General features: G+C 44.5%; 1 protein-coding gene and 1 long non-coding RNA gene across 12 annotated transcripts in view; one reads left to right on the forward strand and one right to left on the reverse strand.

Annotated features, from left to right (window-relative positions):
* Positions 1-1,418: 1,418 nt before the first annotated feature.
* KPNA1 (karyopherin subunit alpha 1) overlaps positions 1,419-26,808 on the reverse strand; it is a 134,146-nt gene continuing 108,756 nt past the window's right edge. For 8 of the 11 annotated variants that reach the window (XM_043501029.1, XM_038387450.2, XM_038387433.2 and 5 more), the window contains 3 exons: positions 15,512-15,639; positions 13,923-14,101; positions 1,419-3,209 (listed from right to left, as the gene is read on the reverse strand). In XM_043501029.1, the coding sequence (XP_043356964.1) occupies positions 3,022-3,209; positions 13,923-14,101; positions 15,512-15,639 (495 nt within the window). In that variant the 3' untranslated portion in view covers positions 1,419-3,021. Of the gene's footprint in view, positions 3,210-9,775; positions 10,434-11,610; positions 12,210-13,922; positions 14,102-15,511; positions 15,640-26,808 lie in introns of those variants that run through there. The other 3 variants (XR_006276702.1, XR_006276699.1, XR_006276698.1) reach the window with 2 other exon arrangements.
* On the forward strand, positions 21,137-23,633 carry LOC122457235. Its single transcript, XR_006276704.1, has 2 exons — positions 21,137-21,970; positions 22,705-23,633. It is a non-coding gene; the product is annotated as an uncharacterized LOC122457235 (long non-coding RNA).

Below are 26,808 nucleotides of genomic sequence, written 5' to 3' on the forward strand. Positions count from 1 at the left end.
CCTGGAACAGATCAAATTGCAGAGAAGGTCTTAAAAAGATGTGAGCTGGAGGGCCTGTGCTCCAGCAAGGAGGTTGGATGCTGGCTGAAGCCTGTGAGTAGTTTTGAGTCCCCCTCACCTTCTGTCCCTGCCAACCACCCACCACAACCATCGTCGCCTTTGCTGCTCCTTCCCTGCTTGGATCAAACAGGGGCCTATTTTCCTGCCAGGTTCCACAGCAGCTTTTAGTGGCTGGAGGAGGAAATGCAGCTCCTGCCTATAGCTCAGCCAAGTGTGTGATATGCTGAGCTGCAGGGATGAGGACGAAGTTACCCAATGTGTGACAGCCCTGTTAGTCTGTATTCGCAAAAAGAAAAGGAGTACTTGTGGCACCTTAGAGACTAACAAATTTATTTGAGCATAAGCTTTCGAGAGCTGTAGCTCACAAAAGCTTATGCTCAAATAAATTTGTTAGTCTCTAAGGTGCCACAAGTACTCCTTTTCATTTGGCAGCCCTGCATTCTCCCTTCTGTGAAGTGGAGCTAATGTCCAGCTTAAAGCACTGATACTGTTAGAAGGTGAGCAATAGTGGCAAGGCCAAAGAGTGAGGCAGAGCTGAAATAAGACCATAGGCTGATGAAGGTACTCGGATGACGATCTCTAACGTGAGTACCCCCGTTTACAGATAGATAAAGAGAGGTGCAAACAGGTAAAGTAACTTCCTCAAAGCGACACATACTAGATGATAGAACTGGGAACAGAACTCAAGAGTCCTGACTCTCAGTCCCCTCCTCCATGCATTAGACTATGTTGCCGCCCATTAAAAATGGATCCCTTTCTGCTCTGAATTCACATACCCACTGGCATAAGTACCAGAAATACTAGCCAAGTTCCTTACATAGAAAGGCAAGCCACTCAGTTTAAATGGACTTTGTTTTAATTCACTAATTTAGAGGCAACTGTAATTATTTCCTTAGGGTGGTGGTGGGGTGGAGGGCGAGGATATACAACAATGCACCACGTTGTTTTCATTAGCCTGAGGGAGAAAACACTCTGTGTGTGTGTGTGTGTGTGTGTGTGTGTGTGTGTGTGTGTGTGTGTGTGTGTGTGTGTGTGTGTGTGTGTATACACACACAGAATAATACATCTATATATACACAATATATATATATACACACACACACACTTTGCCTAGATTTGTTTACAAAATATGTAGCATTTTCATACCATCCAAAAAAAGTACATGATTTTAAACAAATTCTATATAGATGACGTTATTGGTAATTTACACTTAAAATCTAGCACAAAAAATCCAAATGACAAAACAAGATTTTGCTACTAATCAGTGCTTCTAGAAAGAGAAACAGTTAAAGTTACCCTTCAAGAAAGAGAAACAGTAATTTATCATACGATGTAAAGGCAACACAGAGGGTTTTTGCTTTGTTTTTAAATTAATCACCTAATTTAACCTCTAAAATTACAAATAATTGAAGTCAATTTACAGGTCAAGTGCAGTAAACTAAATGTTCCTTGAGTACAAAGCAGCACTAGAGAAAGTAACAGGGAAGGTGGAGACCGATTGGATTAGAAAGGGAGGCAACAGGTGGCTTTCTTCAATGCCCACACAGGTCAGTTTCCATCCTAAAGCACAGGCTCAAATGAAGACTATGTTTAAAGAAGGGGTCACACAGAGCTGATGCTTAGGCCTTTCAGCAGTTTGATAAATGCTTTTTTAAAACCTGTATCCTCGAGTTGTTGAAGCTTTTGCAGGGGCTTGTCATTGAATGAAGCCATAAGAAAGATCTTGTAGACATTTCTGCCAGTAGGATTTACCACAGATGCATGACAATGCAGTAGGGGCAACTTTGAAAACATTTACCCTAGGGAAAAGGTGTATTTCAAAGGTCCCAAATGGCTTGAGAGAATGTAGCCCAATGCAGGAAGGAGTAGGTAGCCCAAAGAATCCATTACATTCAGAAATTGAATTGCCACCTTTGCATTAGATGCTTGTGATCCAAACAGGCTGCGGAGTCAAAAACACGCTACTAGAAGAAGGGCTGACTATAGGTGTAAATTACAGCTGTCGTGCACTCAGCAATGCCTTACAAATGTGGCCTATAGGAACCATTTATTCCATGCTAATTCATCTGGGGCCATGGGAGTAGTGAGGGGGAAATGGAAAGATGGGATGTAGTATCACAGTATACTTGTTAAACAGACCCTGATCAGGATGTTTCTATTTTATCAGTTGGCTGGTAGGGGCATTAAACAGGAAGCTCTACTTCATGAGACTGAAAGTAGTACGGAGAGCTATCACTACAGCGTCCTCCTCACACTGACAGTTTAGCACACTAAGATTTTACATCAAATGGTAATTTACAGAACAGAAACCAGTTCAAGTTAAGCTGCATAGAAAAATGTAAAGGGGTAGAGATATATCATCTGTCACTAAGCTAGTGAGGACCAGAGTTAGGAGCACGAAGTGAGGAAGGGTTCAACTTTAACAGAGGCCACATTGTATTAGGGACTGGGCAATGTGGTAGTTTCTCCATTTTAGAAGCCAGTTACAAAAGTCGCTTTTAGGGAGGTGATAAGACTGACCTACTCACAAGTCCTTTTTGGGTTGAAAGGAAAGAATGACAGAGTCCAGATCTCCAAAGTGGCCTGTAGAGACCAATTTGGGAGCTGTTTTGTAATGGGACAGGTTCAGTTGTGTTCAATGTACCTAGTAACTAGAAAGCATGTCCACTGGAGGCTGTAGTTGCAGGGACAGAGAATTTACTCCAATATCTGTGAAGTGTTCCATATGCCAATGGCCCAGGCTGGCACATTAAGCAAAGTAATCAATCAGATACATTTTGTGTCAGGACTGAACACACCTCACAAGGGCATCCAAGGAGGCACCCAGGGAAGAATATGGGAAGGGAACTCAGGTAGATGGGGACAGTAAGGGGTTATGGAAAACATTGAAATCACTCTAACGGTGACTCAAGGCTTTACATGAGGACTGTCTTGGTGGAGGAACAGCTAGGATGGGGCACCTCAGAGCTGGAAGCCCTCCATGGGAGCCTCACACTGCTGGAAGATGTACTGTTGCTGGTTGAGATCCACTTGTGGGGCAATACTGCTGTCCTCGTCCTCTGACCCAAAGTAGTGCTCAATCAGATCAAAGGCCTTCTGATAGATATCCTGGTTCTCATGGCTCTGCAAGAATTCAATCTTATCCAGGCCTATATGGGAAAGAAGCAGACAAAAAGCAAAGGTCAGTCCACAGCAGACAGACATGTTCTCCCCATCCCACCCGCTATAGATAACAAGCTTCCGCACCTCCAGAAAGAGCTCTGTTGCAGAAGCTCTTCTCTCTCCCACCACAACCAAAAAGACCAAGTTCCATTACATAAGTTCTTTGTCTCCCATTGTACAACCAAATCAAGAAGTGAAGCTCTGAGGGTCTGAATAGCAAAGCCTGGAAACATTTTCATGATTAGACTGTGTCGGGGGTATGCTTGCTGTAGTAGTGTTCACACAGTCCTTCTGTGTGCTGGACCCATTACTCTGCATGTATAATGCAACTGAACTACTGCAAACAGCGTTTAAAGTGGTCTGAAAAAAAGTGTGTATGTGTGGGTTTGTCACCTTCTCATCTGCCTGTCCTCCAGCTCAGCAATTAATTCTGTTAACCAACCCCCAAATCAATGCTATCCTCACATCAATTCTGCTCCCTCCATTCCTGCACTCATCAGTACAGCCCTAAACAGCCCCACCTCTGCTCCTCCTGCAGCTCCTGGGTACTTCACTTCCCTCTCCCAGGCATGGAAGGACTGCAATGGTGGTCCCCTTCTCCCACTTCCAAGGCCAGGAGAGGAATAGAGGAGCTGTCCCATCATTCACAGGAGGAGAGTGGGGAGAAGGGAGCAGAATTGCTGGGCTCTTTCTGCTCCCTCCTCCTCTCCTGTGAGAATGGTATTAGTTCCAGAGGAAAACTCTGGCTGTTTTGTGCAGTAGGTCTGATTAGCTGCTCTTCCCCAGGAACTGGGCAAGTTGGGAAAGCAGCTAAGCAGAGGAACAGTTCCCTAGGGCAGTATTAAAAATGTGCATTGCACACAGAGGCATGACAAAATCAGGCCTGGTAGTCTGGAAGCCACAACAGCATTTTCAGAAGTGCTGTCTGCATGTTATGTGTAACATCAAGCGGGCAGAACAGGATACCAAACATCAAAGTCCTGAACCACTACTGCATGATTAGTGTTGAGTAACTAATCATACAGGAGTAGCTTCGCTAGGCTGGTCACCTTGTACGTATGGATGATATGGGATCCCCAAAGCCATATTTTATGGACAGCTGAAAAAGGGAGCACTTATAGAATCATAGAACATCAGGGTTGGAAGAAACCTCAAGAGGTCATCTAGTCCAACCCCCTGCTCAAAGCAGGACCAATCCCCAACTAAATCATCCCAGACAGGGCTTTGTCAAGCCTGATCTTAAAAACCTCAAAGGAAGGAGAGTCCACCACCTCCCTAGGTAACGCATTCCAGTGCTTCACCACCCTCCTAGTGAAAAACTTTTTCCTAATATCCAACCTAAACCTCCCCCACTGCAACTTGAGACCACTATTCCTTGTTCTCTCATCTGCCATCACTGAGAACAGTCTAGATCCATACTCTTTGGCACCCCCTTTCAGGTAGATGAACGCAGTTATCAAATCCCCCCTCATTCTTCTGTTCTGCAGACTAAATAATCCCAGTTCCCTCAGCCTCACCTCATAAATCACGTGCTCCAGCCCCCAATAATTTTTGGTGCACTCCACTGGACTCTTTGCAATTTTGTCACATCCTCTTTGTAGTGTGGGCCCCAAAATTGGACACAGTACTCCAGATGAGGCCTCACCAATGCCCAATAGAGGGAAACGATCACGTCCCTTGATCTGCTGGCAATGCTCCTACTTATACAGCCCAAAATGCTGTTAGCTTTTTGGCAACAAGGGCACACTGTTGACTCATATCCAGCTTCTCGTATACTGGAAGGCCAATGTAAAAACAATATAAGGACTCTCTCAAAGTTCATCTAAAAGGTGCTCAGGTTAATCCAAACACATGAGAAGCTGCTGTCAGATCAGGATGGTGGGTAGAGCTGTTGGTCTGCAGTCAAGGCCATCGAGAATAGCAGAACAGAAAAAGCCAAAGAGAAGCGTGAGCAAAGAAAGCAGACTGGGGCACATGGACATCTCTGCTTGATGTGTGGATACATCTGCAGAGCCCTCATTGGTTTACATTCATACAGAAGACACACTGAAACAAACTGACTCTCATACATTGACTAGGACAGGAGACTCCAACTGTGTCCAGTTTTGGGCACCACACTAAGAGAAATGTGGACAAACTGGAGAGCAACAAAATGATAAAAGGGTTAGAAAACTTGGCCTCTGGAGAAAGGCTAAAAAACCTGGGCACGCTTAGTTGATAAAAGAAGACTGAGCAGGGACCTGATAACAGTCTTCAGATACGTTGAGGGCTGTTAAAGAGAGGATGGGAATCAGCTATTCTCTATGTCCACTGAAGGTAGGAGAAGCAGCAATGGGGTTAATTTGCAGCAAGGGAGATTAAGGTTAGATATTAGGAAATACTTTCTAACTATAAGGGTAGTTAAGCTCTGGAACAGGCTGTGGAATCCCCATCACTGGAGGTTTTTAAGGACAGGTTAGATAATAATCTGTTAGCGATGGTCTAGGTTTTCTTGGTCCTGTCTCAGTGCAGGGGACCGGACTTGATGATTTGTCAAGTTCCCTTTCAGCCCTATATTTCTACAATTCTAGAAGATGATATTTTCCCTCTCTGAATACAGCCTTTCCCTAAGCAGACCACAATCCAGCTATTGTTTAAGAAATTATTGCTCAACACAACTGAGCTCTTCAGCTATCATTCAGTATTTAATATCCCAGTATCATTTACCTTAGCATTTTATAGAGTCCATCACCATAGTACCTAAGCACTAATAAGCAAGCTGAGAAGCTCAGCAAAAATTGCCTCCAACTTCACTTACATGCTATTAGTATCCTGGACCATTACTAGTTAGGCCTCAGGCAGAAAAAAATACTGGTGATGGCAGATTGAAGAGGATAAGGGCCAGATATGCAAATTCATACGGCTGGACCTCTTCATAACATTTAATATAGTTGGCTATGGAATCCTGCTGTTCAGTCTCAGAAATATGGCAGGGATTAGTGGGACTGGACTGTGATGTGTTCAACTGTTTCTCTTGGGCTTCATCCAGACTGTCCTGATGGCATAAACTCCTTCAACTTCAAATTGCTCACCTATGAGATTCAACATTTAATGCTAAGAGGCAGGGAAACAGCATGAACTAAAATGCCAGCAATACACAGACGGCACTCAGCTTCTCAGAGACTTGTCAGGAACTAAAAGACAGGCACTGCACTGGAAACCAATTAGAACAGTACTAATGTGGAGACAAAACAAACCTGCAGATGCCCTTAACATTGGATTAACACAATTAATGTGAATATACTGAACCATCTGTGATAAATCTGGTTCAATTAGAATGGTCCAAATTCTCTAAACCCAATTCTGACAGTTCAGAAACCCAATGGAGGCAACTCCAAACTTGTCAGATGGAAAAAGTCCTGGCTGGTAAGGAAATGGATTGCCCAGTAGAGTAAAAGGTCAGGGAACATTTCTCCCAACATACTGTCTGGAACTTGAGGCACCAAAACTACTCATTTATGTCACCTGGAAAGCTTCCAGGAATACTAAACATTGGCTAAATACTGGAAAATACGGATCCTTTTCCCCTCACTGACAGCTATTGTGAGTGTGCCCATATTATTTTCAAAGAGCCTCAGAAAAGAGAATAGGCTTAAAAAAAAAAAAAAAAAAGAAGATCACATACAGGAAGTGACTGTGTTCCAGACAGAAAGAGAGGGCCCTTTTCCAAGAAGCAAAGTAGCGATTCATTCATCCTCCAAGCTATCTACAGTGCTTTGCACCCTGTCCAACAGCCCCCCTCAGGTCATTAGGATCAAAGCCTACTCTTCACTAGTATCAGACTCAGAGGAGTGGGGTGAGTTCTCCATCCTGAGGACAACACCTTTGCCCCTTTGTAGTTTTGGCATTTCAATGTTGTGGAGGAGTTTTAGACATCCTGTTAGGGAGTACAAAGGAATCTAAAGGGGAAGGATATTCAAGGCAGACACTGTAGAATGCATCAAGTCAGAGCAGAAGGCTGGATGGAAGAGGGACCTTGACTTCATGCAACTGATGAAAAAGGCTTGGAATTAAGGACCTCATTGAAGTACATAAACCTCTTACATCTGATAGTGAGGTAAGCAGGCACACGGTAGTACCCCACTGTCCCTGTGAGCCTGAGGGAATAGGAAGAAAACTAGAATATCTGCCTGAATGAGGGCACATGGAAAATGAGGGTGTATGATCCGGACTCCTCATTGTTTTTGTGGAAAAGGAGGGTATATGGAAGACCCAGAAGCAGAGAGCTGGTATTAAAGGCCAGATAATTTACAAGCCCTCCCATATCCCTGCCCTCCTACAACTGTAGGAGACAGTCAGACCCCAGAATATCTCTCACCTTGGCCCAGGGGGGTGAGGAATCAGCTGCAGACAAGAGATGGCTGGACCTGAGCTAGAAGGTACCAGGATCCCCCAATAAGGAAGACAGCTGAAGGGTGGCAAAGACTAAGCCACACTGAATCTACGGAGCTGTTATTACAGCACCAGGATCAAGTGGTATCAGCACCCACCAGAACCCCCCAATAAGAGCAGCAGATCATAAGCTATGCTACAAGCAAGGCAGGGAGTTGTTTGCTGCCTGGATTCCACAGACCAGAAGTGGGAGAAGGAGGAGATTAGAACAAATGAAAGAGGCCCTGTAATTGTAGGATTAAATAACGGGAGCAGAGATCCTGAACTGTGTCTTCTTATGAAGGAAAAATATTGCTGTTGAGTGCCACCAACAAAACTCATAGGGTATGTCTACACAGGACATGAAGCCCAGATCTGTGGGACCCAGGCTTGTGGGCTCATGTTTCCAAGCCCGTGCTTGAGCGTTCGCATTCAGACCTCACAACTGTGCTGGAGCATCCATACTGCACTACATGACCTGACTCAAAACTTCAGCTTCTATAGGCATATACTATCGTATCCCCAAGTTCCTGTGCCCTCATCAGCCTAAGCTGTTCTGTGGTTTTCTCTATAAGGGGTTGTGAAAGAACTTGTCTGCCCATCCTGCAGGAGTTGGCTGGGAGTGTTTTGGGTAGTTTTAGCCGAGGAACACATCCAGACAAGCCATTTTGTGTCTGCACTCTTCTTGCAGCCAGGAGCCATCATGGATCCCACTCAGGTGGAAAAACTTCTCTATCTCATGCTCTCAGTCCTATTTCGGGACACAGGCAAAGCATCTGCAAGATGCTGATGACATTTCAGTGGCAGTTTTTGAACTGTGGGAGGCACCTCTCGGCGGAGGATACTGACATGCCAGCTTCAAACCAGCTGATGCTGCTCATGTCTACTGTTGCCTTAGGTGCAGATTCCTTCTACGTAGACTGGCACTTCTGGAGCAGAGCCACCAGCACAGACTGGTGGGGTCATATTGTCATACAGACTAGGGATGACCAGCAGTGGGTCCAGAACTTTTGCATGAAGAAGTGGACATTCCTGGAGGTTTGTGATCAGCTTGTCCCTGCCCTCCAGCACAAGGACACCCACATATGGACAGCCATGCTACACCAGAAGCAGGTCACTATAGCCATCTGGAAGCTGGCTACCCCAGACTGCTCCAGGTCCATGGCTAACTAGTTTGCAGTTGGCAAATCAACTCTGGGGATTGTTGAGAGTCCATCAGGAGTGTGATTTACCCAAGGGTGGTGGGCATAACAAACATTCCTGAAATAATTGCTGGTTTTCAGAGAATGGCGTTTTCAAACTGCTGGGGCCCTGATGAGATGGGGGAGGGATAGCTCAGTGGTTTGAGCACTGGCCTGCTAAACCAGGGTTGTGAGCTCAATCCTTGAGGGGGCCATTTAGGAATCTGGGGCAAAAATTGGCGATTGGTCCTGCTTTGAACAGGGGGTTGGACTAGATGACCTCCTGAGGTCCCTTCCAACCCTGATATTCTATGTGCCTATACTTTGCCCACTGCAAGGAACGCTACTCCAACATTATGCAGGTTGACCACAGGGCAGATTCATGGACACTAATATGGGATGCACTAGCAGGGTGCATGATGCCAGGGTGTTCCAGAGATTGGGACTTTACCTTAATTGAGAAAATAGGGCATTATTCCCACCAAATACATTGTTATAAATGACAGGTTTCAGAGTAGCAGCCGTGTTAGTCTGTATTCGCAAAAAGAAAAGGAGTACTTGTGGCACCTTAGAGACTAACAAATTTATTTGAGCATTTCCACCTTATGCATCCAATGAAGTGAGCTGTAGCTCACGAAAGCTTATGTGCAAATAAATTTGTTAGTCTCTAAGGTGCCACAAGTACTCCTTTTCTTATTGTTATAAATAAAATTACTGTCCCCATGATTATTCTAGGGAACCTTGCTTACCCTTTATTGCCATATCTTATAAAATCATGCCCTAATTTCAGAGGATCTGGCAAAAAAAGGTTCAATTGCACATTCAATTGTTGTAGGATGGTGGTAGAATATGTATTTGACAGAGTTAAATCCCATTGGTGCTGCCTTCAAAATAATCTGGGTGCCAATGTCATTAATACAGTCTGTGTTATTGTGGCTTGCTGTGCTCTACGCAATCCAACATTTTATTTCACACAGGTATTTAAATGTTGCAACAATCAATAATGCAGACCAGCTGCCATTATGGTGTGCAGCACAATAGTATAACCTAACTTTGACCCCAAAAAACCCACTCAAAAGGTCCATGTTGGCCTTTTTGGCACATTTTGGATGTGCAAGCTGCACCTGGACAGGAGAGGATGAGTGCACAGGGTGCATATGTCTGTTCCATGTGCCAGTGCTTGCCTGCGACATGCTCCAGGCACCCCTGAATTGTCTAAAGGATGGATGCTCTGCAGGGATTGATAGTGGTAAGGGGACTCAGGCTGTGGGTCTGGAGCAGAAGACACTGGTTGGTATTGGAGCCTGCAGTTTGGTAGCCATCAGCTGCAGTAAGTACTTGAACATCTACTTCTGCTGCGCGCTATCTTCCTTCCTCAACTGGCCATCATGGTTCATGAATCTGTCTGCTATTCTTTCCTTGCGCTGTGCAGCCTTTCTCTCTGTCTTTCCACCCTGCAAGCATCTTTATCTTTTTGGTAGTCGAGCTGGGTCTCCTTGACCTGGATCTGCTAATTCTTTTTTATTGAGCAGGTCTCCTATCCGCTCATCTTGGGCTCTTTTTCTCTTCCCCTGCTATAGATGGTCTGCAGACCCAGGCTCCTGGTGCCATGTGTTATCCCTGTGGCATTGAAAGGAGAAAGACAGAACATTATTTTCTGAACATGGTTTTAAAAAAAATACATTTCACAGTTTATTAAAGGAACAACTACTACTTTCATTTATGGTCAAAAGAGGCATACTTTTAAATCAATGGGCTGTATTCTACTCTATTTACACAAAACACTGTCCACTTCAGAAATCCTTTGGAACAGCAATGAAAACCAGAAGACATGTTAAGACACACATACAAAACTCAATTCTAATTACTTCTCTATCCCCCTTTTTTGTAGAGGGATGGTGGAGTCTATGAGGGGAAGTTGGGGTGTGGGGGGAGAGACGACTTATGAGTGCTCTAGTTATAAGCAATGATTGTTCAATCCTGTCAGGCAGGGCAAGCTCTAGAGGTCATAATAGCCATCTGTACTAAGCAACTATTTCAGCATCTAGTGACTGAATACCACATTGCAGAATGGAGGGGGGGGAGGGGGCTCATAACTTATAGAGCGGGACCTAATAAGTATGCCCTGTCCTGGAATGTAACAGACTGTCTGGAGTTCCTATTCTGTGAGAAGTCTACTTTCATCAGCAGCCAGAAATGGTGAAAATTTGTGTTAAAAATCAACAAGACACTGAATTTGCATGAAGATGCAGTACAGCCTCCTTGTTAGCACCCTGTACCCATGCAAACACCCAATTCGCTGCCATTAACTAGGAATCCTAAGACTGACATGGCTCTGCTGCAGTTTAGACTCATGCGTTAAAGCCCGCAACGGACCAAACACACACCACAGTTTTGGTTGGATACATAACAGCCCAGTTTTCTGGGAATCAATTCACAGGCATTTGGGAATAGTTTGTACATGGCTGATTTATAAGATGTGCTGTATTACATGGGAGGGGTTTGTGAGGCTGTGAATTGTGAAGCACCAACCCACATACATACACCAATCAGCGAGTAACTAGTAAAAATTTCATAACTGGTTGTGTAATTTTTCCTCCTTTTGCTGTGTCCATTTTGACTCCAATGTGGCAATGGGGAGAAGGTGGGGGGGTGGGCCCTAAGTGGAACGGCATGGGTCCCATCCTGATTGAAATGCACAGAAATCCTGGGTTGTATTAATAATTTAATAGACTCATAAGCTGGAAATCCTTCCCTGTCATATACTAATAAAAACAAAATAGCAGCAGAAACTTACCAGGCTCGGGCACTTGTTCTGATACCAGTTCTGCAGGGTACTGCTCCATAGGGCTGTCCCCAAAAAGGTCCTCTGAGTATGGACACACAATATGCTGTAGCTGCTCCAGCACCATGGCTTCTTCAGTTACCGGTCTCAGCTCCAGTGTGACTTCTTGCTCTTTATCTGGCAGCTTGTTCTCCTCAGGTGGTGCCTGTAACATGGGGGTTATAAGGTCGCCATTGTCACTCAGCAGTGTCATGCACCACTGGGGCTCAGAGCAGTTCCCAGTACATGGCCAAATTCCTTGTAAAAGAGACAGGAAGACAAGAAGTCCCAGAATTGTCATTAGCATTCTTGACTTTCTGGTAGTCTGTCTCAGCCTCTTGATCCACCCTCTGCATTGATCTGCCGTCCAGTCGATCTCCAATGCTGCCAGTCGCTCGTATATTATTTTTTATACATGGCTATTTTTCATGCTTTTACTGAAGTCAAATGTCTTGTTTGCCTCACGTCAGAGGTTAACTAGAATCCGTCTGTGTTCCTCTGGCCAGCTATCCACGCACTTGATGCAGGACTTCATCTTGCTGCTGGCCACAGCAAATATACATGAGTTCTGACTGTGTTTGTTGTTTCCAGGTGAGCAGTCCACATGGAAATGAAGAGTTAAACATAGAGCAGCTGTTTTTAAACCAGGAAGTTGCTTCTGAATTGAAGAGCTTGGAAGCACAGCCCCAGGTGATTCAGGGATAGTGTTGGCAAACTCTCCAGATACAAGTCTGGTGACCCAGACCTGAGCTGTGTCCACACTGCAAAATGCTTGGGCTCTGAACCAGATCACAGTGGGATTCAGGCTCTGACCTCCCCCTCTCCGCCCCAGCAGTGTCCACTGGACTGAGTCAAGAAGGGTTATTGACTCAAGCCAAACTAATTTCTGGGTGGACGGAAGGGGGGCTTGGCTTCAAATCTAAGTCTGAGATCTAACTTAGTGTGCTGTATAGATGTACCCATAATTGGCACAAACAGAGTAAAAAGTTAATGTGCATATACCGCTGTGACAGAATGTATCTGTGTCCACACCCTACACGCTATTGTAATAATCTTTGTATAATATAGGTCTTGTAAGGTATCATCTGAAAACTCATAATTTGCTGGACAATACTGTCCTGATAAAACGTGTGGCAAAAGTGTATATGAAGTTATAAGATTTCCCTGTACAATGTTATTAACACATATTCCAAATTAAGGTTGGTAAACAGGCCTGTCTCAAACAAAAGAAGGTGTGTTCTGCTTAATTTGCATTTAAGCAGTAAACAGAGTCATCAAGCAGGAAGGGAGTTCAAACAGATGGGAAAACTTGCAGGGAATATCCTTACACATAGACACACAGTCTTCTGAATCTCAGCAGAAAATGTTTTCCAAGAGGGGGACTGACACTATAACCAGGAGGAATCAATGACCCAAGGAACCCCCTTCTCTCTTTCTATCCATCAATTCACCACGAGACAAAATGAAGCAGCCATTAAACAGAAGAAGGGGTCCTGATCTATGAAGTTTGGCCTGTAAGACTGCTGAGAGAGCACGTGGTGAGAAAAACCTTGCTTTGAATGTAACAGTTTGTTAAGTTAGGCAATAGTTTTGTTTTACCTTTATTTTTCTTGTAACTTATGCCTCATTACTTGTATTCACTTCAAATCTCTCTTTGTAGTTAAACTTATTTTACTGTTTTATCTAATCCAGTGTGTTTAAATTGAAGTGTCTGATGATCTATTTGGAATAATAAACTGGCATATTATTATCTTCAAGTAGTAATGGATTTAATGTACTTGTATTGTCTAGGAGTGGGCTGGGCAGTACAGGACATATATTTCTGGGGGAAAATCTAAGATTGGGAGTGAGTTGGGGTCACCCTGTACTATACCCAAGACTGGTAAGAGCCAAGGTGGGGCGGCTGGCTGCAGCTCACATACAGACACAGCTGGGAGTGACTTACATGCTGGATGCTGTTTATGATCAGTCCAGATTGGAAGCTACAGCAGCAAAGAGGTGTAATGGGCACCCAAGGTAAGAAGGCAGGAGTGACAAGCTACTCATTAGTATAGGTTGTACCATGGCTATGTCACAACTTCCTCCAAGCTGTATGTGGGCAGAGCTAAACTAGGAATTGGAGCACAATGATGGATGGACACTTGTCTAGGAAAAGTTCTTTTTCAGGGGGTTACAACAAGTGATAATGAAGTACTCAAAAGCACAGCTCCCGGGCTGCTGAATACCCAAAGGGCTCCTGATTACTGCCATCTAACACCTATCCTCTACAGAGATTATGCTCTTACCGTATGCTTCTTCAATAAGAGCACAGTAGGGATTAATGCCAGAGCCACTGCGCTTGGCTTCCTGCTCTCCGAGCCTCAGGATGTTCTCCAGCCCATTCAGTGCTACTTGCACAATCTTTGAGTCCATTACTGTAAGGAGGTCACAAAGCGGTTTGATACATCCCAGTTCTACTAAGTATCTGAAAAACACCATATACAAACGTGGTCAATCATTTGGATTAAGGTAACCTGTGTAATATATGAGGCCATACTGTCAAGTGTTTAGTGTAGAGGACTGAGAACAAATCAACTAGTGTGAAAGACCCAGGCCAGTTAGGTACAGCAAAAAGCAGATATACTGGCCACTGGATTAACAGTTTTCTGTCCCCTGACTGACCAGAGCAGGGGCTACTCCAGGCTAATGAGAACACCTGATTCCAATTAATCTGCAAAGAGTCAGGTGAGGCCATTAAGCTAATGTGACCACCTGACTCTAATTAAGTCCCCTTTGATACTATAAAAGGGCTCACTCCAGTCAGGCAGAGGAGAGTAAGTCTGGCTGAAGGGCTAGTTAATGAAGACACCCTCAAGTTATTGGTAAGGGAGCCCTAAGGTAAGGGTGAAGAAGGAAGAATCAGGAGAGCTGTGGAGAAGTAGCCCAGGGAAATGTAGAAACTCTGGCAGTGAAAGGTTGGCTGCTAACAGCTGCTACCATTAGGGTCCCTGGGCCGGAACCCAGAGTAGAGGGTGGGCCCGGGTTCCCCCAACTCACCACTACAGAAACACTTCCTAGGAGGGGAAAACAGGCCCCTGTCAGGACAAGAGGCTAAACTGTTTTGGCATGAGGCTGTAGGAGCAACAGAGACTGTGGGAGTTCTCTCACCAACTTCCGTGCTGGCTTATGATGAAAAGGGCTCAGTAGACTGTATCCCTGGCCCCAGAGAGAGAAGGGCTATGTGGACGGTTGCAGTGAGCCTCTGAAGCTAGCATAAACCGCCTGGAAGCACGGGACCCACAGGGAGAAGGTCGGAGCACTATCACACTAGGTAAGATACTAACTCACTTGGGTAAAGTATCATCTATGTGGGCCTCCATCAACTCAGCTTTAAAAATGTAGAAAACGAGATTGCATTTGAGCAGGGTTTGTTCATGTACATAAACCAGGAAGAACAATGTACCAGGGATTGGCAGGCTCAGGGGGTTGGAAATAGGCCTTTGAACCATTCTTCTCCAGCTCACCAGTTATGAGTCTTGTGCAGATTTATTGGAAGTTGTTACATTCAGATTGTGATGGGCTCTGTGAAATGAGCTAGAAGGTGAAAGGAGAGATTTCTGTTACAAGCACCAGCCTCACAACTGGTTCTCTCATGGGTGACTCTCAGCCAAGACCAAGGATTGAATGGACCATTCATAACTGAATTCAACTCCAGAAGTGACCTCTGACCACTCCAGAGGAGTGAGATACATTGGAAAGAGACAGCATAGGGAAACTGGGACCTCAACTGTCTGTTCTCAAGAAAGGCTTTCCAGCTCCAAGCTCTTAGTATGGTACCTTTCACATAGACATTACATCCATTTAAATGTTCAGAGCAATTTTCACTGCTACTTACTTGATCTGCTCAGCAGAGCCTCCAGATGTTGCATTTGTTATTGCCCAAGCAGCTTCTTTCCTTGTCCGAAATTCAGCAGTTTGTAAAATATTTATGAGGGCTGGGAAAATGTGGGCATCTATGACTGTCTGCAAAAGGAAATGACACACAACTTAAGTGTGTCAACTACAAATAGAAATACAACTTTCTTGCCCTGAGACATCTACTTTCAAAGCTCAGTACAATGCAGTAAACATGCAAGATGCCTTCTTAAGGGTCAATCAGCAATCTTCAACCTTACATTCATAACCCCAGTTATCGTTCAAATCTATGCTCATTCTACCAGCTTTTCAAAACCAATGCAACTGAAATAACTGTTACCTGATGTATTACTGAATCAGGCCTTATTAGCAATGGAGTGTTGTATTTTACATTATTGTTCCAGGTGGCAAGCCATTCAACTGTAAAGTCATTATACCACAAATACAGGAGAAAGAGAATAATACATCTTTGTGTCACACAAAATTGCCATAGGGTGAGACAATAGAGCATAGAGAAAACGTATTGCTAGACGAAAAACCCACACAAAAGGAGAATATATATCAATAGATTCTCTCATGATTGAAAGGCAAAGCAATACTTATCCATTATGATGGTCAACTGTTTAACACATCAAACTAACATTGGTCACCCATATATTTTGTAAGTAATTCAAAGTTCAGGTAATTTTCCCTGGGGGAAAAAAGAAACCAGCTGGAAACTGGTTTAACCTCAAGCATTAGGACAAGTCTCTGAAATACTTATGTATAGATTTTTAAGTGAGAGCAGCAACTTAGGATTCATTTGCAAAATTACCACCTAAAAATGTAAATCAGCATTGAATTGTGAAAGGGAAATAATCTCAGACAAACCTAACTCCTTTTCAGAGATCTACGTATAGGGGATCCCAACATGTTTAATACTGCATTAAAAAAAGAAGAAAAAAAGCTATATTCAGTGCACTGGATGCATGGTACTCAGTGAATGGGGCAGCTTGTTCAATATTTATTTTTTACCTGTGTTGGTCCCTGTGTTGGAAAGACAAGGTTTGTGAGGCAATATGTTTTATTGGACCAACTTCTGTTGGTGAAAGACAAGCTTCCGAGCTCTTCTTCAGACCCCTCTATTTATTTTTACCGTTTGTTTAATATGAGGCATCGTATCTCACTCACTTTTCACCAGCCATCCCCTGTAGCAAATGAGTCACGGGTCAGGTGGAACACTGCTTCATTTACCATCCAACCTGTGCACTGAATGAGGAAATCAGTGGTCCTGGAGTAACAATGGTAAGAAACCATGGTAAGAAACCATGTAAAGGCTATCATAATACATATTCAAAAAGGGAGCAGAATTGTTACACCTTAACTCCAGCATTTTCCACCTCAAGATGTTTCACAGTGGAAGCATAGTGTTTTTTTTTTTTTTTAAATTATTTTTTGCTTGGAATTTTCTAGGAATCCAACACAGCATGACCAATCATTGAGGCAGGAGCACTTGCTTCATTCCATACACATATTCAGAGACTATTTCCACCTAACCCTACAAACTAAACCTGGAATTCTACTCACTTTTTTTTTTTTTAACTAAGCACACTCAAATCCAGTGGATTGCTGAGGGATGGAAAAACTCAGCCTTAGCTCTGACTTTTCTGTCTGGAATCCTTCATGTCAGAGTCTTCCCAGGGGAGATGTTCCCCATTTCTACAACAGCTGGAGGCAGACCAGATCTTTGACTCTGAGCATGGGCTTAGGAGTGTCCCTCAGGAAGAACACTCTAAAAGAATAATTTTCAAAGAAGAAAAATACTAACCGCATACATGTTATAAAGTACTATTCAACTGAAACCATTTGCAGTATGGCCTTGACAAGAAATTTAAATATTTCCTCTAGGAACACACACTTCCCTTTCAAAATTACTTAACATGTGAGCAATAATCAGAAAAACTCTGGACAAATGCAGTCATACAAAGGAGCCTGACAAAACATTCTAGAAAGAAAATTCACAAAGACTGATATTTTTCATTCTCCATCCTCACCACATCTGAGAGCCTTCATAGTGGATAGCAGAAAGCAGTAAAATCATCTACTGGGATGGAGGAAGGATTCAATTTAACCATGCAGAAATAGAAAAAGAACTTAAGGGTTACTAGGGCACCACATTCCATAACACCCTTCTGCCAATCTCTGCATCTGTAAAGGAGAGAATGGGGATGGAAGACCATACAGTGGTCCTGCAGATCTCACTGTAAGATCTCTGCCCATGATACCATTGTTCTTTTCATGAAGTGAATAGCAACATTCTTGAAAATGTTTTGAATCAATATTGATGCAAAAACGGTTAGTAACATTATTATAGTCTTATACATTTATAAATTTGCCTTCACTGAATTTTATACTTTCAATTATGTTGATTGAAATTATGTTCAAACCATGCCGGCTCATATGCCCATGTTTTGGGTTTTTTTCTGGTTGCTTCTGTGATATAAAAGGGTATAAACTAATGAAAGAAATTCTTACGAATCCTTTTTCTGTAACTGAGCGTATGTCTAAACTGCAATCCTATTGGAGACCATGGGACCATGAGACTCAGGTCATCTCTGTGGCTACACTTTATTTTTAGTGCACTAGATCAATCAGAGCTAGTGCGAGTGTCTCCTTGAGCTGAGAATTATAACAAGTTTGAAGTGTAGACATACCCAGACATATCTTGAGTTGCAGGCATATATCCAAGGCTTTGAAAGTATCAAAGATGAAAATGCTCTAGGGAAAAAAAAAAATCTGTGTTTGTGACCTCCAAATCCATTTACACAGACCCTAGAATGCAACTTTACAACTTCAGTTTTGCTTCTAACATACATATTACATTTAAAAAAATACATATAAATAACTGTAATTTGTACCTTTCACAGAATATTTGATAGGAGTCTTTAACTGCAAACTTTTAAGGTAATTACTACAAATAATAAGGTATACATATAGGCGCAATCTAGTTTAAAAAAAAAAAAAAAAGTCTTGAAAACCAGGACACATTTTCCTTGTTTAAAGACTTCCAATTTGCCAGGCACACAATCTCTATTTCAAGAAAACATCCTAAAATAATTATTTTCATATGCAGATTTCTTTCTAAAACATAAGGCAAAGATTTATTTAAGGTATCCCAAAAAGGAGTGGTGCGTTGGATATATTACCAAAGCCATAAAACATAAGCTAAGGGCCTCTATTGCTTTCTAAACTCTCCATCCCCTTCCCTCCTCTCTGCAAAGAGAACCTTAGTTTTGTTTAAAAACATATCTCACTAACAAATATTCCTAGAAATTCTTATTAAAATTAACTTTTTATAAACACGATCATAAAAAGAATGAATACTTTAAGGAGAAAACTGATAGTTGGGAAATGTTTAATAGAAGTTATTATTTAACTCATGATTCCATTGAGAGGTGACAACTTCTCTTTATTCTCCAAATATTTAAAATAGAACTAGCTTTTAAGTTATTTGTAAATATTCTGTATTTAAATGAAAACATTTTATGTGACAGTTCCCTGATATTGCTATGTGAACAGTGTGATATAGCAGATCCAGGGAGCAGTGAGAGAGTGGCCCTATTGGGTTCCGGCCAATTGACCCTGCACATTGGTAATGGGCCCTCCCCCAGCCTTAGGGGAGGATCCACAAGGTCCAGGAACTCAAATTATTACGGGGGGGGGGGAACGAAAAATGTAACGGGCAGGTGTGAAAGTCAAAGGGTCAAACAAAGGGAACCTGAAGGGGACACAGAGCAGAGAACCCCGGACAGCGCTCGCTGCTCCTCGAAGGTGTCAAGGGAGCCATCGGACGCCGCCCAGAGGAACTCTGCCTGGATATGTGAGTGAAGGCAGGATCGGAAATAGGTCCCACAGTCACAGGAAACCCGCTTAGTGAACCTCCCCTCCCTGGTCTTATAGATGGCTACTTTGACCAGCACTAGGAGGAGGTTGACAAGGAGGTCTCGTGACTTTGTGGGGCCATGGATATGGTGTGAGTATATGGAAAAAGTGAGGGGAAAAGTGCAGTCAGAAACTTAAAAGGATGGTCAGGAGGAGCCAGGTATACATGCACCAGGGTCTCCCTCATGCTGCAAAAGGGGCAGGCGGCAGGAACAGGGGTGAACCGCATCAAGTACACACCCATGCTCACGGCTCTGTGGAGGAGCCACCAACTAATATCCCAGGTCGGCCTTGGGACTGGGGTAGAATATAGGTTGGCCCACCCTCAACAGGTGGCAATAGGTCCTGCCACTTCATATTGGGGTGGGACATGAAGGTGGGGAAATGAAGGATGTGAGGCATGAGCGTGTACAGATGTTTCCTCGGCACGGTCCGGAACGAACCAGCTGCAAATCGTGCAGTCGGCTCATGGTGTACGGGTGGGACGGGGAGGGAGGAGGGGGTGTCTCACGGGGCAGGTACCTGATGAAAAGGTCCAGAGGATCTGGAGAGTAGGGTGGGCAGGGAGAACCCTTCCGCAGGACCTGGTCGAGATAAACCTGAGCAGTGGGCAGTAAGGCTGCCCTCACCTTCTGAAGTACGTGCTGCGGAGTATGAAGGATGGAGAGCCCCATGTGCTGAGCGAGCGTCTGGGGATGATCCACCCAGTCTCCCCAGTCGTAGTCCAGGAAGTCTCCGACTCTGGTGACTTCTGCCAGGACCAACCTCTGTTGCATTGAGGGGGAACCTGCCACCTGCACACAAAGTTGGGGATTGTGCAGCAGGGGCTCCACAAGGAGATCCACCCCCTTAGTAGCTGCCACTGACCTCGTCACCGAAACCAGCTTCCAGGTCCGGAGTAGGTCCTGGTAGAAGACTGGCAGCCCGGAGAGGTCTTGCGGAAGACTTTTCCCATGGAGCTAAAGGAGCTGCAAGTCATATCGGAGCCCTCGGAAGTGGCGCAGGAAGGTATGCGCCGACGTGCTCCAAGCCGGACTACCTGCACCATAGAGGAGTCTCTGCAGGGCCGGGAGATGGAAGACATGGACCTGAGTTCGCAAGCATGTCAGGCCCTGTCCTCCCTCCTCCAGGGGTAGAAGAGGAGCCCCCGCAGAGAACCAGTGCAGCCCTGGCCAAAAGAACTCCAGAACCAGCTTCTGGATATCATCCAGGAAATCCGGGGCTGGGACCAGGGTGTTGAGCTGGTGCCCAAGCATGAACAGGATTAGCTGGTTGAGCACCAGTGCCTTCCCGCACAGGGAGAGGCACCAGAGTAGTCCTGTCCACCTTCACAGCCGCTCAGATATCCTACCCTCCAACCCCAGCCAGTTCTCCACTGGAGAAGGATAAGTGGCAGAAAGTTAAATGCCAAGATAGAACAGTGGACCCGCACTCCACAGGATGGCTTGAAGCACAGGTGGGAGGGAGCTTGCCTGCCACCCGTCCCCAACCACCAGGCCAGAGCTCTTTACCCAGCTGACCCAGGCGGAGGAGGCTGCTGAGTAGATGGCCTGGTAGGCCTCCACCCACACCAGATCGCCCAGGTCCTGGACCATGAGGAGCATGTCGTTGGCATATGCCGACAGGACCTGCCGCAACTCTGGCTCACAGAGCACCAACCCCGTCAACCTCTGATGGAGAAGACAGAGGAAGGACTCAACTGACAGAGCATACAAATGGTCTGACAGCAGACACCCCTGATGAACCCTGAGCCCGAAGCTGACCGGCTCTGTCAGGGTCCAGTTGAGCATGACCAGATACTCCAGAGGCGTACAGTATCTGGAGAAAACCCACAAACTGGGGCCCAAAACCGAATGCCCACAGAGTGCCCAAGAGACCCATGGTCAACCCTGTTGAATACTTTCTCCTGATCCAGGGATAGAAGGGCGAACGACAATCCATCCCCACACCCGAACTTCAAGAGATCCTGGACCAAGTACAGATTGTCAAAGATGGTACAGCCCAGGACAGTGTAGGTCTGGTTGGGTGCACCACACGCGCCAGCACGGACCCCAGCTGCAGTGAGATGGCCTTCGCTACGATCTTATAGTCTGTGCTGAGGAGTGAGATGGGATGCCAGTTCCGGAGGTCGCGGAGGTCCCCCTCCTTCAGAAGCAAGGCGAGCATGGCTCACCTGCAGGACAAAGGGAGGACCCCGCTCCTCAAGGATTCGGCCTATGAGTGAGTGGTTGAGGGGAGATATACAAGCCCTGGGCTAATTAAGGCATGGTTCCCTTTTGACTAGGGAAGGCTACTACAGGTTAATTAGAGCACCTGTAGCCAGTTAAGGACCTGTCAGGAACCTAATAAAAAACCCCTTCTTCAGGCAGACAAGGTGGTGCAAAGAGAGAGGACTGGAGTTTGGAGGTGTGTTGCTGAGAACTGAAAGATCAGAGAGGAAGGAAGGGAGGACAGGCGGGCAGAGACTCCCTCTCCCAGCGTCAAGGACCAAGGGTAACCCTACCCAAGGGGGAAGAGGGTAAGAAACTTGCAGAGGTTGAGAGGGGTCAGAGTGAGGAGCAAACCCAGATCCCTTCCCTGCTTCCCTCCTCTACCACCTTCCCTGGCAACTAGCAGGGCCCTCAGCGCCCCATGAGCAGGGGCAAGGAGTGGTGTCCTAGCTCCCCTGCCAAGAAGTGTGAGATCCACCATACCAACATTGGCCATTTTGTCACAAGAGCTATATGTAGAAATACAGACTCAAATGACCTTGCTGTAACTACTTACTAATATAAAATGCCATTTTAATATGATTTATATTTGAGTTAACTTCTTTCCCATACTCAGAAACCACCACCTTTTCAAGGAACTTTTCTTCTTAAAGACCCTTCCCTGTTAACCATTTAAGTTTAAAGACTTAGGCTTGTCTACACTTAAAATGCTGCAGTGGTGCAGCTGCACTGCTACAGCCGAGCCACAATAGCGCTTCAGTGAAGATGCTACCTATAGCAACAGGGGTGTTAGTAGGTTAATGGAGAATTCTCCCATCAACCTAGCACTGTCTATACAGGGGTTAAGTTAATTTTCCAAGTAGCTGACTCCCAGATTAAGGGCCTACCCTGAAGTTGACCTCCTAAAAAGAGGTCTCTTCACAATTTTGTGAAAACCATGCATTAACTGGATGTGATTCTGTGTAATGCCTATTTGGTACGGGGGGGGGGGGGGGGAATCTGTGTTTAATGTTGCCAAAATAAAGGGAGCTTACTGTTTCAGAGATCTTGCCCAGTTGGGAGAGAGGGACATAAAAGCTGCAATTTCTGCAGCATGGAAGCTGGTAGCAGTGCTGTATGACCAGAGCAAGAAAGAAAAGGAGGACCCACACATTGCTTGTGCCTCAATCTAGTCATTAAAAAGGGCAAGTCATTGGACAAACTCCCATCATGTGAGGACAGTTCTGAAGAGCATGTCAAAAGAGCATCTTGGTAAACAAAGATTTGGTTGCCTTCGCACATAAATTAACTAGATATTGGATCACGATTATAATATGGATGGCAAAATGTGGATGATGAACTACTTCTGGCATTCCTGAAGGGCCCATAGGCACCTGAGCTTCAACAAGCCCTTATTTGTGCCTGTACCAGGAAGAGGTCACTACACAATCAACTGGGTCTGTAGTTCACAGTATTTTCCCTGCACAGAACTGTGTACATGCCAAGGCAATGAAGACTGTGGTAACCCATGCACTCTTGACAAGATCATATTGATGAACAAGTTGATAATGATGTTGACTAGCAATGGCACTAGTGCTTATTACATTGTGTATATATCTGTACAAAATTAGATTGTTTTACCCTTCATATTGTTGTGATGCTCTGAGATGACAGAAACCCAATTGTAGGTCTTGAAATAATACACAGACATTAAACTTACAGAAATAAATACAAATAAATTTCAAAGCAGTCATTTTAATATGTTCATGAGGTCATTGTTTATTCCTATTTGTATGGTAAAGGATCTACACCATCTCATCTTAAAGTAGACATAAGCTTTCAAATGCCGTATGATGTGCATGTGTGTAGAGAGGATATATTAAATCACCCACATCAATGGTGTTTTTCTACAGGATTCAAATGCAGTAGCGTAGCTGTATCGATCCCAGGATATAAGAGACAAAAAGTGGGTGAGGGAATATAAAAGATATTACCTCACCCACTTAGTCTCTCTTATACGAATCAAAGTTAAAGTTGCATACAGATTTAAGTTTAACAAGAGTTTTAAACTCTTGATTTTGTAAGAAGGTCATTGGACACAGCAAAAATTAAATCAAAATTTGAATTTTTCATGGTGATTTGATAAAAATGGATTGGCAGAATAATAAGAGTTCAAAAATCACCCTTTCTGGCAATTTTTCAATGGATTCTCTCATCTTTGTCCACATTGTTGCCACCTATATATAATTGATATAGTGGAAGCCAGCACATGAGGAGCATGTGTCTATAGAGCATTTAATAAACTTTTAGAAAAAATGGCTGAACAAGACAGAAGCTTAGCTTTTCTTGAGCTGGGAAAGAGGAGAACAGGAGTTCATATCTCTGCTCTTCTAATGGCTATCTGTCCAGGCACTTCATTATCCTTATGTAAGGAACTGCAGGTCTTGAACCCTGCAGGATCAACCCTTTTTGGCAGTAAGTTCCAACCTGCCACACAGTAACCTTCAAAATTTTCATCAGAATAGATGATGAACTCTGACAGAGGATCCCAGCCCTGGAATCCGGTTGGCAAAATGTTGGGGTCCTTATTGGTTCACAGCTTCTATATAAACATCACAGGAACACAAAGCTGTCCATATAACTGGGGTCTCCCTGCTTCGGACCGCTTCCTCTGTGATACCTGCTCTTACTGCTGATCTCCTGATAACGTGATCCTGCCTTCTTCCTGACTTCTGGTTTGCCCTCTGGCCTGTCTCGGGGTCTGATTTCCTGCTAATCTGACTCTTTCCCTCACAGGACCCGGCCATTTTTACGCGGTACTGGTGCAGGGCCATGAGGAAGGTGTGGCTCAAAAAATCCTGCACTCTAAACATAAATGTGGTATATGGTCTGAGGAGCACAACTGGGAACCTGCAGAAAATGTACATGCCCCAGTACATCCATGCTGATCACGGGTTCTGTTAGATAACCATCCAAAGCAGTGTGGACTGACTTATGTTCATTTTCATCATCCAAGTCAGATACCACCAGCAGAAAGTTGATTTTCTTTTTTGGTGGTTCGGGTTTTGTAGTTTCCACATCGAGGAACATCAGGGGGGCAGTCCAGCCTGGCCCACAGCGATGGCAGGGCAGGCTCCCTGCCTGCCTACCCTGCTCCCGCGCCACTCCGGGAAGCGGCCAGGACCTGGGGAATGGGCGGCACAGGGGTCTGTGTGTTGCCCTGGCCGCTCCTCCAGGTACCACCCCCCAAGCTCCCATTGGCTGGGAACGGGTACCTGTGGCCAACGGGAGCTCTGGGGGATGTACCTGGAGGCGCAGCCAGGGCAAGTCATAGACCCCTGTGCCCCCACTCCCCCAGGTCCTGGCCGCTTCCCAGAGTAGCACAGGGGCAGGGCAGGGAGGGAGCCTGCCCTGGCCCTGGTGTGTGCCGGGCCAGAGCTGCTCTAGGTAAATGCTGAGGGGGTGGGGGGGCCACAGGGAGCTGGCGGGCCGCAGAAAATAATTCTGTGGGCCACATGCAGCCCCTGTGTTTGAGACTCTTGCTCTACACATTGTCCCTCTCAGATTTTAGAAGGCACTTCAGATTCTTAAACCTTGGGTTGAGTGATGTAGTTCTCTTTAGACATCTCACATTGGTACCTTCTTTGCATTTTGTCAAATCTGCAGTGAAAGTGTTCTTAAAACAAACAACATGTGCTGGTCATCATCCAAGACTGCTATAACATGAAATATATGGCAGAATGTGGGTAAAACAAAGTAGGAGACATGCAATTCTCCCTCCAAGGAGTTACACCACACATTTAATTAATACATTTTTTTTAATGCACATCATCAGCATGCCCTCTGGAAAGGTGGTTGAAGCATGAAGGGACATATGAATCTTTAGTGCATCTGGCACCTAAATATTTTGCGATGCCAGCTACAACAGTGTCATGCAAATGCCTGTTCTCACTTTCAGGTGATATTGTAAATAAGCGGGCAGCATAATCTCCTGCAAATGTAAACAAACTTGTTTGTAAAAAGAAAAGGAGTACGTGGGGCACCTTAGACTAACAAATTTATTTGAGCATAAGCTTTCGTGAGCTACAGCTCACTTCATCGGATGCTCTTCCTAATGCAAATGGAACAGTTCTTAAATGTTGTTCCAGAAGATGAAGTGAGCTGTAGATCACGAAAGCTTATGCTCAAATAAATTTGTTAGTTTCTAAGGTGCCACAAGTACTCCTTTTCTTTTTGCGAATACAGACTAACCTTCAGGCCCTGACATCACCCCTCCCCAAGGGGCACTCTCATAGCGATGTAGGACCAAGCTTTCAGGGTGCTTCCTATAGGATGTTTGTACAAGCACTGAGAGATGTACATTTTCTGCAGGTTCCCAGCTTTAAGGGGCATACGAATGTTTAGCATATCTGGCACATAAATACCTTGCAGTGCTGGCTACAAAAGTGCCATGCGAATGCCTGTTCTCACTTTCAGGTGACATTGTAAATAAGAAGCGGGCAGCATTACCTCCCATAAAGGTAAACAAACTTGTTTGTCTTAGCGATTGGCTGAACTAGAAGTAAGGCTGAGTGGACTTGTAGGCTCTAATGTTTTACGTTTTGTTTTTGAGTGCAGTTATGTAAAAAAAAAATCTACATTTGCAAGTTGCATCTTCACGATAAAGAGATTGCACTACAGTACTTGTATGAGTTGAACTGAAAAATAGCATTTCTTTTGTTTGCCATTTTTACAGTGCAAATATTTGTAATAAATAACTATATAAGTGAGCATGTCTACTCTGTATTCTATGTTGTAACTGAAGTCAATATATTTGAAAATGTAGAAACATCCAAAATATTTAATAAATTTCAACTGGTATTCTATTGTTTCAGTGTGATTAAAACAGCGATTAATTGCAATTTTTTTTAATCGCGATTAAATTTTTTTGAGTTAATCGCATGTTAACTGCGATTAATCAACAGCCCTAATATAAACCCAGAAGAGAAACACAAAGTTGTCCACACAACTCAGTTCTCCCTGCTTCAGACTGCTTCCCTTGTAATACCTGCTCCTACTAACCGTTGCTGATCTCCTGGTAACCTGACCTTGCCTGCCTTCTGACCTTGGTTTGCCCTCTGGCCTGTCTCAGACTCTGACCTCCTGATATTGGATCCGGCCTGACTCC

The sequence above is a fragment of the Dermochelys coriacea genome, chromosome 1, assembly GCF_009764565.3.
Source record: "Dermochelys coriacea isolate rDerCor1 chromosome 1, rDerCor1.pri.v4, whole genome shotgun sequence".
NCBI lineage: Eukaryota > Metazoa > Chordata > Testudines > Dermochelyidae > Dermochelys > Dermochelys coriacea.